Source organism: Hyperoodon ampullatus (genome assembly GCF_949752795.1).
Source record: "Hyperoodon ampullatus genome assembly, chromosome: 2".
NCBI lineage: Eukaryota > Metazoa > Chordata > Mammalia > Artiodactyla > Ziphiidae > Hyperoodon > Hyperoodon ampullatus.
The window spans coordinates 89,706,875-89,722,423 of NC_136915.1; the positions used below are offsets into that span (position 1 = coordinate 89,706,875).

Below are 15,549 nucleotides of genomic sequence, written 5' to 3' on the forward strand. Positions count from 1 at the left end.
TTTATTCTCCTAGTCTCCTATCTTAGATAATAACACCTGTCTGTAAAGGGAGTTATAAGTCAGTCGGTTATATGTTGGAAGCAGGATACCATAGTGATTAAAAGCATGGACTTTCAAGCTTGACTTCCTGTGTTCACTTTCAGTTTTGCCACTTACTATGTGATTTTAGATAAGACATTTAACCTCTCTGTGTATCAGTTTTCTAATAGGGCCATTACAAAGAATGAAAGGAGATAATGAGATAAAGTGCCCAATTTAGTGCCTTGTGACATAGTAAATGCCATATAAATGTTTGGTATTATTAGTATTTACTCATATGCATAGTGTCATACAAACCTGAAAATTTATATGAAATAAAATTGGATTGTGTTATGAAGGGATGTTTTAAGTTTTACTAGGACAAAATGTAGCATGAGGTTTTTATTTTGTTCTTATTCTTTAGGTATTACATGAAACCTTCCCTAAACATACATTTCTGATGAATGGCCTAATTCAAGGAGTAAAGGTAGGATCAATCATATATATATACATATGCATGTACACAAACATGCACACATATACTTATGTAAATATATGTAATTCTGCCGGTTTATTAAGTTAGTTGATCAATCTCCTAGGTATTAATTTTTACAACTGGAGTATATCTTGGGGGATTACTTAGCACTTTTTAAATGAACTGGGTTTTAAATATGATTTGACTTACATATAGCCAACTATGTATAATAATGGTAAACCACATCATAACAAATTTCCCCTGTGTTTTATGTGTTGGCACTTTCATTACAAAGATCTGAGTGCTTTTTGTAAACTAGCAACAAGAATATAGATTGAAGAGAAAAGAACTATTTAAAAAATGTATGAGTATAAAATATATCAATATGGTAAAGTTTTGATTATTCTACATATTCTTTACTCTTGGTTCCATTTGATCAACAAGTTTATAAACTGATAATTAGCATATGATATTCCTTCTAGAATTGCTAGAGTTGTGGTTGAGAATTCATTAGAACGTTTTGTGTTTAATATGCTACCACAGCCTGCAGATGGTTCTGTATGGTCTTGGGAAATTTAAAAATTATATACAGACAAGAAACAAGTTGTTTATCTAAAGTTTGGTGATATACTTATTTTAGAAATAAACTTGTTTAAAATTCTTCTGTGGTAGTAAAATGATTTATTTTTGGCTCATCAGTATACATAGTATATGTATTTTCTTCATTTAACTTTTTTTTAGGGTTTGTTGTCATTCCTCAGTGCCCCACTTATTGGTGCTCTTTCTGATGTTTGGGGCCGAAAATCCTTCTTGCTGCTAACAGTATTTTTCACGTGTGCCCCAATTCCTTTAATGAAGATCAGCCCATGGTACGTGCACATTCAGATTATAGCAACTAAATATCAACTATTAATTGTTTTCTGAATATTCCCTTATTTCTTTCACTTTTATCCATCCTATCTATGTAGGTTTTTAATTTATTTTTCTAATACATTTATTCTTTGATACAGATAAAAGGGCCTTTAAAAATATAGTAGCTAAGTAATATAACAGTAAGTAATAAAGTTTTTTGAACTAGATGCCACTATAGGAAGCATGTAGACTACCAGCTAATCTGCTTTTGGATTTCACAGCCCAAATTTCAAAACAATATTTTAGGTACTGGATAGGGTTGCTAACTTTTTATTTTCTTAAGTAGGATGTTAAAAACACAAGGTTTATCATCATTATCTATATTAATTAGGAATAGATTTTGTTATATATCAGTAAAGTCCCAAATAATAGTTTCTTAAAAACAAGGAAATTCATTGCTAATTTCTCTCTCCATATAAAAGAAGTCTGGAGTTGAGTAGTCCAGAGCTGGTAGGGCAGTTCCCGGGAACCAGACTTTTTCTATCTTCATGCTCTGCCATCCTCCACTATCACGTCACTGTCCAGATGGCTGCTTAAGTGAGCTCCAGCTTGTGTCACCTTCAGGCAGAAAAGATGGAAGGAGTGGCTACAAAGAGCATACTGCCTTCCTTTAGGGAAACTATGGAATTCCCACCCAACCTCTGCTTGCATCTGTTTGGTCAGGTTTCAGGCATACGCTGCCCCTAGTTACAGGAGGCTGGGCTCTTGGCCACCCTGATTAAAATCAAGTCTTCCACTGAGGAGGAAGGGAGGGAAAGCTCACAAAGAGAATGATTTTCCCAAGATAATAGAGCCCAATTTAGTTGTAGATTTTTTAATTCTTTGACTAATATTCTACTCCACTTGAATATTAATGTTAGTTAATTCTATATCATAGATCGGCTGTATTTCCATGGTGAATCTAGAAAGGTCAGGGCTATTTATGAGGCAGGATCTTCCTTCCTCTCATAGGTGAGATATAACTCTGAAGGCCAAACCCTTGATGAATGCTCATCATTTAAATGAAATCTTACCAAACATATCTAGGGAATGAACAAGTTATTTGCTGTGGAAAGCAGCATGTTAGAAAAAATTTGGTAAGCAATAAAGTCCCAGTGGCATGATATTTTGAAAGTGCAATATGATTTCACTTGATTTTAAAAACTAAACATCAGCATTACAATAGAGACTTCTTATTCTCAGCCAGGTAGTTTTGAATCATGTATAGCAAAATGTAATTTGCTTTTTAAAATAGCTTTTGTTCATTTTATTTTGGACACTGCCATACAGGTTGTTTTGCCAACATTTGAAGAACTAAAGATAACTTATGGAAAAACATCTTGTTTCTATACATAGACTCAAGATAAATATAGACTAACCTATCCCTCAGTTTTATTTACTGGATTTTGTTTTTTTGTGTAGTACTGTGATGGGAAATTGTAATAGATGAATCATAGTAGACTCTAGTTTGTTGCTATTTTTAGTAGAAACAACAACAAAGCCACTTAACAATTCAACAATTGGGTAAAAAATTGACCTGAATACATTTTCTAATTTTAAGTATTCCCGCATAGTAGCTGAGTTGCTATCGAAGGCCCACATCTAGCCCTGTTTACATAATATCTGGGGCTTATGATTTATAGAAGAATTAATCTATGAACTGTCCTAGTAAGCTGTTGACTGAAATTAGCTATACGTACATTATAAAAATGAAGGAAGATTAAGGTAATAGTAATTGTTTTCTAACCATTTCTTGTCAATTGTCTTTCAATCCTAGGTGGTATTTTGCTGTTATCTCTGTTTCTGGGGTTTTTGCAGTGACTTTCTCTGTGGTATTTGCATATGTAGCAGATATAACCCAAGAACATGAAAGAAGTATGGCTTATGGACTGGTATGTATTTTTAATCTGTACCTTTGTGTCTGCTGAAAAACACCCTGTTATTGTCTTTTATTACAAGGAGTGCAAGCCTTTGCATTATAAGATTTATTTTTGCATAAATACATTTTAAAATAAAATCATCCATTAGACTATATTAAATATTTTTTCAGTACAAAGCCATGTAAGTTTTGATATTTTCATTCAGTCAGTATTAGTCACACATATCAGATTTGAAATTACAGTGGAATATTTTTACCTTATATAAGTTCTTTTTAATAGAATACTAAAAGAACTATTTAATATGTAATGAGTTTTAAAATTACTATTATTTAATGGCTAATCTAAAATATAATAGGTTAACACCCATCTCAGGGATCCCAAACCTTTTTGGTGGATTTCTGGGCCACACAGAGTCTCTCTCATATTTTTTCTTTTTTCTTTTCTTTCTTTCTTTTCTTTTTTTTTTTTAACTTAGCTTTTTAAAAAATTAATTTTTATTGAATAAGTCTGACATAATAACATTATTTAACTTTAAGGTGCACAAAGTGTTACTTTGATCCATTTATATATTGTAATATGATTGCTGTTATAGCTATATTTATCACATTACATAATTATAGTCCAATATTGTCTATATTCATTTTACTTTGCATTGGATCTCTTTGGCTTATTTACTACTCCTTGCAAGTTTGTCTCGCATATTCTTTTGTTTTTGCTTGTGGACACGTGTTTATATCACTTTTAACGTGGAAGAATCATTTATAGCTAGATTCGGCCCACAGGCAGTAGTTTGCCAAATTCTGAACACTTAATGTCTATCAAATCTAGAAATAAAATAAGTTAACAGATCACTGTTAGCCAGAAGTAGGACAGTGATGAGCTTCAGCAGATAGGGAGCAAGCATCTTTTGTTAAATAAGGACTGAATTTTGTGTCAGGTTGAATCTTACTTTTATGAGAGTCTGTTGTCTTTGACTCAAAGATCAAAAAATATAACAAAGAATCATGGAATTAAGAGGATTTGGAGGGAAATACCTATAGTGAGAGACTTACCAAAAAAACTAATGATCAGTTATAAACTCAAGAACATTAAATGATATGAAGTTAATGATAGCCAGGATGTTTTTAAACAGCTTTATTGAGATACAATTTACATACCATAAAATTTGTCCATTTTATGTGTGTAGTTAAATCAATTTTAGTAAATTTATACAGCTTTGCAACATGCCCACTGTCCAGGTTGTTTCTGTTTTTGCTAAGGTAATTTATTTCGTCATAGCCAAATCTTTGAAATTAATAGTTTCAACCTGGAAGCTTTATGTATTGAAGGCACATCTAGTAAATAACAGTTTCAATCTTCTAGAAATAATATGGCTGCAGATAAAAGGGAATAAAGTGATCTTTGTGGTCCTCTTTCTGTCTGGCCAGAAAAAAATAGCCACCAGGGAGGAGAATCGAGGAGAAGGGAAATGACATGAAATACCTGCACTCTGATTAGACCTTTGCTCTCTCCCATTCCCACATACCTCACTGACCCTTACAGTGAGAACCATTGCCCCTTTCCCAACTCCAGTGCCAGAGCTCTGCTCATAACCCAGGTCCCTCTGAGACCACAGCCCACTGTAATGAATTTCTAGAGCTACTGTAACAAAATACGACCACAATACAGTTTTAGAACATTTCCATCAGCCCAAAAAGTTCCCTTGGGCCCATCTGCCATCCGTCTCCACTTTACCTCTGACCCCAGGCAATCACCAGTCTACCTTCTGTCTCTGTAGTTTTGCTTTCAATAGAAATTTCATATAGATGAAATAATGCAAAATGTAGTCTTTTGTGTCTGCACTTAGCATAATCTTAGGAGGTTTATCTATGCTGATACACATATCAATAGTTCCTTTTTACTGCTGTGTAGTATTCCACTGTACAGGATATACCACATTTCGTTTCTCCATTCACTAGTTGATGAACATTTGGGTTGATAGCTAGATGTTTATAGTTATTAGAATTTTACGTACTTGTCAAATAAGTGCTTGTGTAAATAAGCACTCCTGTGAAGTTTAAATCCTCCATGCAAAAGTCAGAAAGAGCATACAAACAGAATAAAGCACAGAGTAGGGAGCAGAAGCTCATGCACCTATAACATTAATTTCTAATTATCCTCTGAAGAGTGTGGTCTCTATCAGGTGTTACCTGTTGTCACATCTATTGTTGATCTGCAGGCCACTTTGTCCAGTAGGCCAGATATTTCTGGGATTAACAGTTTTTCTCCCCCTGTTTTCTCTACTTTAATCTGCATCTTCACCAGACTTGTATGGGCTCCCTCAGGATGTTAGAGAGACATGGTTACAGATGGGCTCAATGCCAAGGATCGATGATCTCGTTCTTCCTGACCCTGCCACCTAGTGATGACCAAGTTCAGATTTGTGCTTCGGCTTAACACTATTACTGCTGACAAGATAAACTTTAAAGTCCTTAAGCTTTATTTCAGCCAGCTTTAAATATGTATCAAAGTAAACATTCATTTAATTTTAACTTTAATATTGGGGGAAAAGTCACAGTGGCATTGGATTTCCTTAGAGTATTGTTTTAGACTCCTTTCACAGAGCACTGTGGGATTATGGAGGCAACCCAGGGGCCAGCATGCCTGGCAGTCGGGGTGGGGTGGGTATTTGGATGGTAATCCAGGCCCCCAACCCTTCTTCAACTAAAACAGTTTTTTTATTTTTAAATCTTCTTTTTTTAATTGAGGAAGTTATTAGGTGCTGCTGGCATTTTTTTTATATATATAAATTTATTTATTTATTTATTTATTTTTGGCTGTGTTGGGTCTTCGTTTCTGTGTGACGGCTTTCTCTAGTTGCGGCAAGCGGGGACCACTCCTCATCGCGGTGCGCAGGCCTCTCACTATCGCGGCCTCTCTTGTTGTGGAGCACAGGCTCCAGACGCGCAGGCTCAGTAGTTGTGGCTCACGGGCCTAGTTGCTCCGCCTGTGGGATCTTCCCAGACCAGGGCTCGAACCTGTGTCCCGTGCATTAGCAGGCAGATTCTCAACCACTGCGCCACCAGGGAAGCCCTTAAATCTGTTTTTACTTACAAGTTTGTCAGTAGGATTTATTTAAACAGAGGGCTCCAAGGCTTAAAAGAAAGTTTGAAGCCACTATCTTAGAGGTTATTACTTTTTTTTTTTTTTTTTTGCGGTACGTGGGCCTCTCACTGTTGTGGCCTCTCCCGCTGCGGAGCACAGGCTCCGGACGCGCAGGTTCAGCAGCCATGGCTCACGGGCCCAGCCGCTCCGCGGCATGTGGGATCTTCCTGGACGGGGGCATGAACCTGCGTCCCCTGCATCGGCAGGTGGACTGTCAACCACTGCGCCACCTACATATTTTTTAGTTAAGAATCTAATTCTTTTCTCTTTCTGCAAAAGAAGAAAGTATAAGAAAACTGGCACAGGTAGGAGGAGGAAAGGGAGACTGCAGCAGGAGGACTGACATAAGTCAGAGTCTCTGTGGTGTGGAAGTAAAGGAGCCAGATGTCCTGCCTAATCTCTTTCTATTGATCTTGGTTTGTTTCAGGTTTCGGCAACATTTGCTGCAAGTTTGGTAACCAGCCCTGCAATTGGCGCTTATCTTGGGCGAGTGTATGGGGACAGCTTGGTGGTGGTCCTGGCTACAGCGATAGCTCTGCTAGATATTTGTTTTATCCTTGTTGCTGTGCCGGAGTCATTACCTGAGAAGATGCGGCCCGCATCATGGGGAGCACCCATTTCCTGGGAACAGGCTGACCCCTTTGCAGTAAGTTTATGCTTTTTCATTCACTTTGGCAAAAAAATGAATGTGTGATTCAGCACAGCATTAATGTTTTGTTGTGGATGTTTCTTTGGGGAAAACATCGTGATGGATTTTTAAAAAATATTTTGAAATACTTTTCAGAATACTTTTGGGGAGGATGAGAATAAACTGGGGAAAAAAAAGACAACTAGGTATCTGTATGTACACTGCCAGAAGATATCTCTGCATGTTCTTAAGAGTAGTTCAGTGTTTTGATATAAAGCCTTGTGTTGCTCTCTCTCTTGTTCTAGTCCTTAAAGAAAGTGGGCCAGGACTCCATAGTGCTGCTGATCTGCATTACGGTGTTTCTCTCCTACTTACCGGAGGCAGGCCAATATTCCAGCTTTTTTTTATACCTCAGACAGGTAAAATTCTGTTCTCTGAAGGTGGACTTTTCTTTCATTGTTTAGTGCCTTAATACAAAATATTTAATCTTGAGAGAACTTTAAGAGCAGAGACTTTCAGAAATGACTATCATTTTTAAAATAATGGCTCACTAGAATTAACCTCCTGTTTAGTGTGGCTGATGTTCCTTATGCATTTCTATGAAGACTTTTGGCTTAGGCAAAAAGAGATGATTTTCCTGTCAAAGTGTGTCATTTGAGCTTGTTTATGTGTTACTTATACAGGTGATGGGATGCTTTAATCCATTCACCTGCTCCAGTCTCTTTGTGATTTAGAGCATATATTTGTAAAGCAGCTAGCCAAAATAAGAGCATTAGTTCTTTTCTCCTTGACACTAATCTTACTAGGCAGAGATTAAGCCTTTATCAGTACTTGTAAAAAGCACAAAATGGTGCAATATTTATTTGTAAAATGGATTTTGAATGCTTGATAGCGGTCTCCTATTTAGGAAATCGAAATTACGGGATTTAGATTTACTTAATCTAAGTTACGTAGCTATTATTTTCAGTATCTAACACTTATTATAATTTTGGTCCTCAGTGAAAGCCAGATTCTTCCTCTGAGGAGTTCTTTGGTTATAAATGAATTGCATTTTCTTTTTCTGGTCGATTTAATGTTAATATACAAGTAGTTGCATTAGTATGGTATTTGTTGTGCTTATTTTATTAATGTTACTTTTTCTGGAAACCTTCTAGATAATGAAATTTTCACCAGAAAGTGTTGCAGCATTTATAGCAGTCCTTGGCATTCTTTCCATTATTGCACAGGTGAGTTTCTTTTTCGTTAGAGGGAGAGATGTTCGAAGGTTCGGAAACATAATTCTGTTAGTATAGTTAGTATTGATTAGATTTTGGGGACTGACACGTACTAATCATCATACGATGTGTAAACCAGAAAGACAGTTTATTGATTTACACTAGAGTATTCACCTGCATAAAATCAGAAATTTTACGTTAGTCTTGTTCTACTGTTGATTCATTCATTCAGTAAATATTTATTGAATACCTATCGTGTCAAGCGCTCATGATCCCTGCTATTGTAAAGTTTGCATTCTTGTGGGATAAGAGAATGAGTAAGCATGTCAGTGTAAACATATCAGGTGTAATGAAAACTATAGAGAAAAAGGACACAAGGGATGTAGAGCGTGGCTGGGGGCAGGGTGTTATTTTATTTGGGAGGGTCGGGAAGGCTTTGCTGATACAAGTGACATTTGAGCAGAGACCCAAAGGAATGAGGAACAATCCACTGGAATACCTGGAGGAACAATCCACTGGAATATGCCAGAACAGAACTACAACTCTGAAAGACAATTCCTGGCATGTGTAAGAAAGAGCCAGGGGACAGTATGGTTCTGGTGGAGTGAACAAGGGAGAGAGTGTCAGGAGATGAATTCTGAGAGGTGGAGAGGGACCAGATCGTGTGCGGCCTTCTGGGTCATCATAAGACTTGACAAGAAGATAGGAGGGTTTTGAGCAGAGAAGTGACGTGAAAGTATTTTTATCTTGGAAACCCAGTTGGTAGCTGGTGGTTGTTTGATGAATAAGATATTAATCAACGGAAGAATCTGGATTTTCTTAGGAGATATTTCATCTGGCCTTCAAACTATCTCAGTTCCACTCTTTCTCCTTTCTGTGAAAAAAAACCCCTCCCATTTCTTTCTGTTGGGCTTTGTTTTTTCCAGACTCTGTAAATGATCTACTGTAACACTCTTTCCCACCTTAGATCCAATCTACTAGGTTGCAGCTTTTTCTGTTTCATTCTACTCTTAAAATGGAAAGTAAAGTCCATTTAATAGTACTCTTGGATGTTTCACCATCTTGGAGGTAGGATTGCTTCTGCAGATCTCATCATTTATGAATTTCTGGTAGATTTAGTGATAAACTTCAAATTTAAATTTAAACTGCATAATATACTTCCCCCAAGGCCTCAGAAATGTGCTCTTTAGCTTTGGGGGAAAATATATTGTTGCCCATATATAAAAATAGCTTAGGGTTCATGCCCCGGTCCGGGGGGATCCCACGTGCTGCGGAGCGGCTGGGCCCGTGAGCCATGGCTGCTGAGCCTGCGCGTCTGCAGCCTGTGCTCCGCGACGGGAGAGGCCACAACGTTGAGAGGCCCACGTACCGCAAAAAAAAAAAAAAAAAAAAAAAAAAAAAAAAAAGCTTAAAAAAAAAACCTTTCTGAACACAAAGGGAAGTGTACTACGAGAGCTTGATGAATTATCAAATGTTAAACTGACCTTGAATCCTGAGATAAATCCAGCCTGATCATTATGTCTTATCTTTTTCATATATTGTTGAGATTAGATTTGCTACTATTTTATTTGATTTAGATCTTAAAGAGAACAGGCTAACATTTACTATAATGACACTTAAGAAGTTAGTAGTTGTAAGGTCTTAAGTTCCATTTCATACTTAAGTGAGCATGCAGGCACCTAGTAAATTTGGGCACACTGTGGACTGCTTGAATGATGAGTTGAAGGTGCTTTAGAGGAAGTTTTCCCTCTGCTCAGTAGATTGCATCAAGCACAAAGGAATACAGGATGGAAAACAGTCACTAAGAGCTCAGAATCCAGGAGGGCAGACATGTGAACCCAGGAGGGAGCATGGTTGGGTTTGCGTTGGAAAGAGCCCTGCAGCAGCAGGGTCATGAGGGCTGTGAATCTAGAAGGAATGAGCCACGACCCAGCCAGCGTTGCTAGCACAGCAGATACTGTAAACAGAAACATGGTCTACAAGGAATACAGTACTTAAATGACCATTCAGCTTTTGGGGCCTACATAGAAGCATAGTTTTTGAGATGTAAAATCACATTTCTCAAAGTGAGAAAACTAGTTGAACTTCAAAAACAGGTGAATAGGCATATGTAGTCTGCACGTAAATATTGATAATTAAGTTTATGTCATTATATGAATTAAAATATCAAGTAAAATTTATGGCCCCAAAGGAAGAAGCATTAGCTTATGCTCTCATTTATGGCAAGTATACAGTTGAGAATGACTTCTCCCCTGTTGACCTCTAAGTGAAAGACTAGTGTCTTTGACTCTCCTCTCCAGTAGCACAGAGCCTGCCTCTCTCTATTTTCTTGCTTACCCTTGTGCCTTTGTTCCTGCCGTCCTTACTGCATCCCCCTTTCACCCCCTAAGTATACCTTCGCTGAGTTCTCATATTAACTTGGGTGTATCTCTTTTTACCTCTGTTTATTATTTTTGCCTCAGTAGCTTTGTGAGCTCTAGTAGAGCTCTGAGAGGATTGCAAGGTCAGAATTATATCATATTTGTCTTGGTCACGCTAATACCCTGCACTGTGCCTGCAGCCCAGCGGGTGCTAAATTAGAGGTCATTGGTTTTTTCCCATAGTGATTTTAAAACTTTAAAAAGTAGTAGTAAGCATTTAGAAATTGGGAGGTGTGATATGAAAATATGGAAATGCAGCTTCTCCACCAAATGAGATGTGGTAACATGAATGTGACCTTCAGTGGAAGCCCCATGGTTGCTGTCCCCTTCGGGCCTTTGCTCTCTGGTTTGCCATAGGCGCCATCACTTCCGTGGCACTAGCAGGCACGAGTTCATAACATTTGCACTCAATAAACGTTTACACGAGTGCATGGAGATAGTTGTACACATTTCCTCAGTGCTGTCACACACCTGCTGGGCATCTCACCCTTGACAGGGCTGTGACTGTGACCTGGCTTCCTTCCACCCAGTGCTGTTGATCTCGTTCAGTGGCATCACTGCTCTCCTGGCTGTTGGGGCCAGGAGCCTTGGTGCCATTCTTGATTACTTTTCTTCTCCTTCTCCCACATCCGGCACATCAGATGGTATCTCCTTTCACTTCTCTCCAAAACGTATTTTGAATTGAAGCACTTCTCACCATTTCCATTACTAGGAGCCTAGCCTAAGCCAAGACCGTAGCCTCCATCTGGTCTGTTTCCATGTTTGTCTCCCTACGGCTTGTTTGCCACTTGGCAGAGGAATTGTTGTAAAGTGGGAATTGAGCCATAGTGCTCTCTTGTTTAATATTCCCTTCCTGTCACAACCAGAATGAAATCTAGGCTCTCGACGTAGCCCCCGTTTCCTCCGTTCTCCATGTTGTTGAACACACTCCAGCCCAGGGCTTTGTGCTTGCTTCACCCACAGCCGGGCGCTCTTTGCCCAGATACTCACATACCTCCTCCTCCTCACTCAGCTCTCGCCTCAGAAGGGCCTTCCCTGCACATCCTGGTTGGAGCAGCACCTCTATCACACTACCCTGTCTTATTTTCTTAGAGCAGCTACAACCTGGAATTATCTGGTTTGATAAGTATGCTTACGTCCGTTTTCCCTCTACTAGGAGGTAATCTCTTTGCTGACCAGTACTCTGACCTGGGTCAGTGCCCTGAGACCTAGAATAGCCACTGGATACAGTAGGAACTGGGCAAATATTTGTTGACCAAGTGACCAAAGTTGATGTCAGTTAACTGTTAATTAGCTGTGTCATCTTGGTTAAGTCATAAGTCATTTTAACCTTTACGACTTGGTTCTCTCTCTTGGTTCTCTCTGTTCTCTTTAAAATTTTTTTTTTTTTTAAAAAGAACTTATGCTAGGTGCTGGGGATACAAAGATAAATGAGAAGGAAGCCCTTGCCCTTGGGAGAGACTCGATGTCCCAGTTAGACTATCATATACACAGCAAGTTTTTCTTCTCTGAGTGCTCGCTCTGGGTGAGTTCCCTTTCATAGCTGTGGTTGTTGAAGAATGTACTCCAGGGCTCTGTGCTTTGTGGAATTCAATCTCACGCTCACCCGATTTAAGGGAAAATCTCAGAGAGGAAAGCTATGAGTGTTAATTGTTCAAGAATCCTTAAAAGGATCTTCATCTGCTTCCCGCTGGCTTGTGATTAAGCCTGATTAAACTCTTAAATGATTGTCTCAATTTAAAGAATTTTAAACTTATACTTGATAATTTTGAGTTTAGAGTATCAGCCAGTCATCAAGTAGTGATTTCCTGAATTATTTTCACTTCTTCCTCTATGGACTTAATAGCTATCTTAAGGGGTATGTTTAATACTAATGTCCCCAAATGATTGCTGAATTTTTATTAACTTTGAGAGAAAAGCAAGAAAACCCAATTCATAATGTTGTTTATTAAATGTGCCAGGCACAATGCTAAGTATATCATTTCATCTAACTCACATGACACAGTTTTGAAGTAAGTACTATTATCACAGTCTTTTAAGAGATCAAACTGAGTTTCAGACTGAAGTGACTTGCCCAGGGTCACATGGTTAGAGCCAAAATGATGATTACGGCTGTTTTTCCCAAGGCTGTGTTCTTAGTTATTAGCCTACACGACTCCCAAGTCATACTTGTTAAACTGATCTACTGTTCATAAAAGCATCATGGTTTCAGCAATAGGTTAATTTAGGTGAAGGATATATGAGTAATTGTACTGTTTCAGCTTTATTTAGTCAGGAGAATAAGCGTTTTGGATTAACTTGGACCTGTAAAAACTTTTTTTAAGCTATTCCATAACAGGGATCTCTAAACCATGAGTTAGAACCTTTCAACCCTACTGTTTACAATTTCTGATTTTAAGTGGTCCTCAGTAGAAGTGTACTGAACACGAAGTTCACCTTTTCTATTTTCAGTTTTCTGACTTTCCCCCTGAATCTGGATCTGTGTCAGCAGAGGCACCTTTCATCTGCTTATATGACCTGGAGTAATGGTCTCAAATATATTCAGGGCAATTGTTGCTGAAAAGCCAAAATGTAGAAAAGTGGTAATAGTCCTTTCATATTATAGATAGAAATAGGTCACCAAATAGCTTTTTTTCTTTTCAGTATTAAAAAGCTTATTCTATTCTAATAAGCCACTTTGATTTTTCATATTTTCTAGACCATAGTCTTGAGTTTACTTATGAGGTCAATTGGAAATAAGAACACCATTTTATTGGGTCTGGGATTTCAAATATTGCAGCTGGCATGGTATGGCTTCGGTTCAGAACCTTGGTAGGTACAAATATTTTAATTTTCTTAATTTTGGTGTTTGCCATGTTTTTGTTTTTTTCAGCTTGAGATGTAACTGACAAAACTTTTATATTTCTTAATTTGCTTCTCAATTAAGGCTTAGACTTTAATCTGTCTCTTAATATGCTTTTTTTCTCTCAGTGTATATAACACAGGTTTCTCACTTGTGTATTTGTATATTCTATAGTGGCTTGAGGATAGCGGAGTGACATTTTGTATCTAAGCAACGGGTTGGGTTTTTGAATGAGATGGAGTTTTTCAATTTCTAATGAGCATTTAATCCAGTTTAGTTTGTCAGAAAAACACGTGTAATCCCAAAGCAGCAAGGTTAGGAAAAAAAAGTTGAGTAACACCAGTGATCATTGCTGATGGCAAACAAGAAGTCCAGTTGTTTTGGTCCCGGCTTTATGCTGGGAAAGCTCTCTGCTTTTCTTGCCAGTCTGGTTTCCTGCAGGGAGGTAATGGTAATAGTGCTGCTGTCAGGTTGCGCATGCACACCTTTGTGCTCAGGTATTACAGGACTGAACTCCACAATGTACAGTAGTGTTTCATTCAACTGAACACATCATCTCTGTTTGGACTTGGATATGAGTAAGCACCAAGAGTGTGTTTTGATGGATGTTTTATTTTTCTGTCTAGCCTTTCAAAAGAGGTGCTCACAATTTATCGAAAACATTTCTTTTAAACATCAAGCCAGTAGAACATTTAGATCAAATTAGTGATTGCTTCACACTGAATCACAGATCTCTGGGAACCTTGCCGTTCTACTAGCGAACGTTTGGAAACATTTAATGATGTTTCTCAACATTCTCTCCCCACCCGCCCAAGTCCTGCAGAAATAATACCCAACACACTTTACAGTTTAGATGTGATATGTGATATCCCAATTCTACACTGAAACCCACAGCATTCTTGTGAATAAGTGGTTGTTTTTCTTTCTAGAAGAGTAAACAGGCTTAGACTTTTAAGTGACTTGTCCAGTCACATAGGAAGGAAAAGCAAGTATAGTTCTCCTTTTTCCTGTACCACAGCCATTTCTCTTGATTTTAAGTATGTATTTTGACTTTGACAGGTACAATGGAGAGTAATAATAACATGTATTTTTGTTTTGCTGCTTTTGATTGCAGGATGATGTGGGCTGCTGGGGCGGTGGCAGCCATGTCTAGCATTACCTTTCCAGCTGTCAGTGCACTTGTCTCACGAACTGCTGATGCTGATCAACAAGGTGAGTTGATAGGATCCAATGATAATTATTTAAAAATACAGAATATTCTAATTCTCTGTTCTGTCTCTTTCCTAAGTTCAGAAACATAAGCGTATCTTCAGGGTAGAGAATTTTAAATTGCTTTCATTGTACTCAATACTCTGTAATGGCCCAAATGGGAAAAGACTCTAAAAAAGAGTGGATATATGTATAACTGATTCACTTTGCTGATTCACCTGAAACTAACACAACATTGTAAATCAACTATACTGCAATAAAAAAATTTTTTAAATAAATAAATTGCTTTCATTGTAAAGAGGAAAAGCAGATTCTAGGGTGTTATCCTTAGGTAGATAACCTTGTCTCTCACTGTGAATATGTGGCCCTGTCTGTTCTTTTGCTAGAAAATTTAGTGATGAAGGTTAGTCACCTTATATTCACTAACCATTTATTTATTACATAAACAATATGCTATGATGTGCTAGACATCTCAGGGATACGGAGATAACCCTTTCATTAACATTGTATGTTTGTCACCTAAAGACACATAGAAAATGTATTTTTATTGTCTTACACTTTTGTGGCAGGAACACTTAATTCTTAAAACACTAATAAGTGAGGAATAATTCTTTGAAAAGCCTGTTTATGTCAAAAGGAAAAACGGGCATTACAAAAGAGTGGCAGAGGTCACTTAGTTATAAATAAGGAAAGGCCTGTGGCCAAATCAAGTTGCATTTTAAATTTGGGATAAGATCCCAGAGGTAAACAAAAATCAAACTCTATAAACAGGGGCTATATTTGGGGTCTTAAGTAGCTGCTTGGGGACAGAGTTTTTAACAGCTGTGC

At 37.8% G+C, this 15,549-nt stretch overlaps 1 protein-coding gene across 11 annotated transcripts in view; it reads left to right on the plus strand.

Annotated features, from left to right (window-relative positions):
• Window positions 1-15,549, plus strand: part of MFSD14A (major facilitator superfamily domain containing 14A) — a gene marked incomplete at its 5' end in the record, with an annotated part of 45,105 nt that overhangs the window by 27,664 nt on the left and 1,892 nt on the right. For 4 of the 11 annotated variants that reach the window (XM_079696317.1, XM_079696320.1, XM_079696321.1 and 1 more), the window contains 8 exons: window positions 443-505; window positions 1,235-1,362; window positions 3,162-3,276; window positions 6,836-7,054; window positions 7,342-7,455; window positions 8,191-8,262; window positions 13,369-13,481; window positions 14,627-14,724. In XM_079696317.1, coding sequence (XP_079552443.1) covers window positions 443-505; window positions 1,235-1,362; window positions 3,162-3,276; window positions 6,836-7,054; window positions 7,342-7,455; window positions 8,191-8,262; window positions 13,369-13,481; window positions 14,627-14,724 — 922 coding nt within the window. The remainder of the gene's footprint in view (window positions 1-442; window positions 506-1,234; window positions 1,363-3,161; window positions 3,277-6,835; window positions 7,055-7,341; window positions 7,456-8,190; window positions 8,263-13,368; window positions 13,482-14,626; window positions 14,725-15,549) is intronic. The other 7 variants (XM_079696323.1, XM_079696324.1, XM_079696318.1 and 4 more) reach the window with 5 other exon arrangements.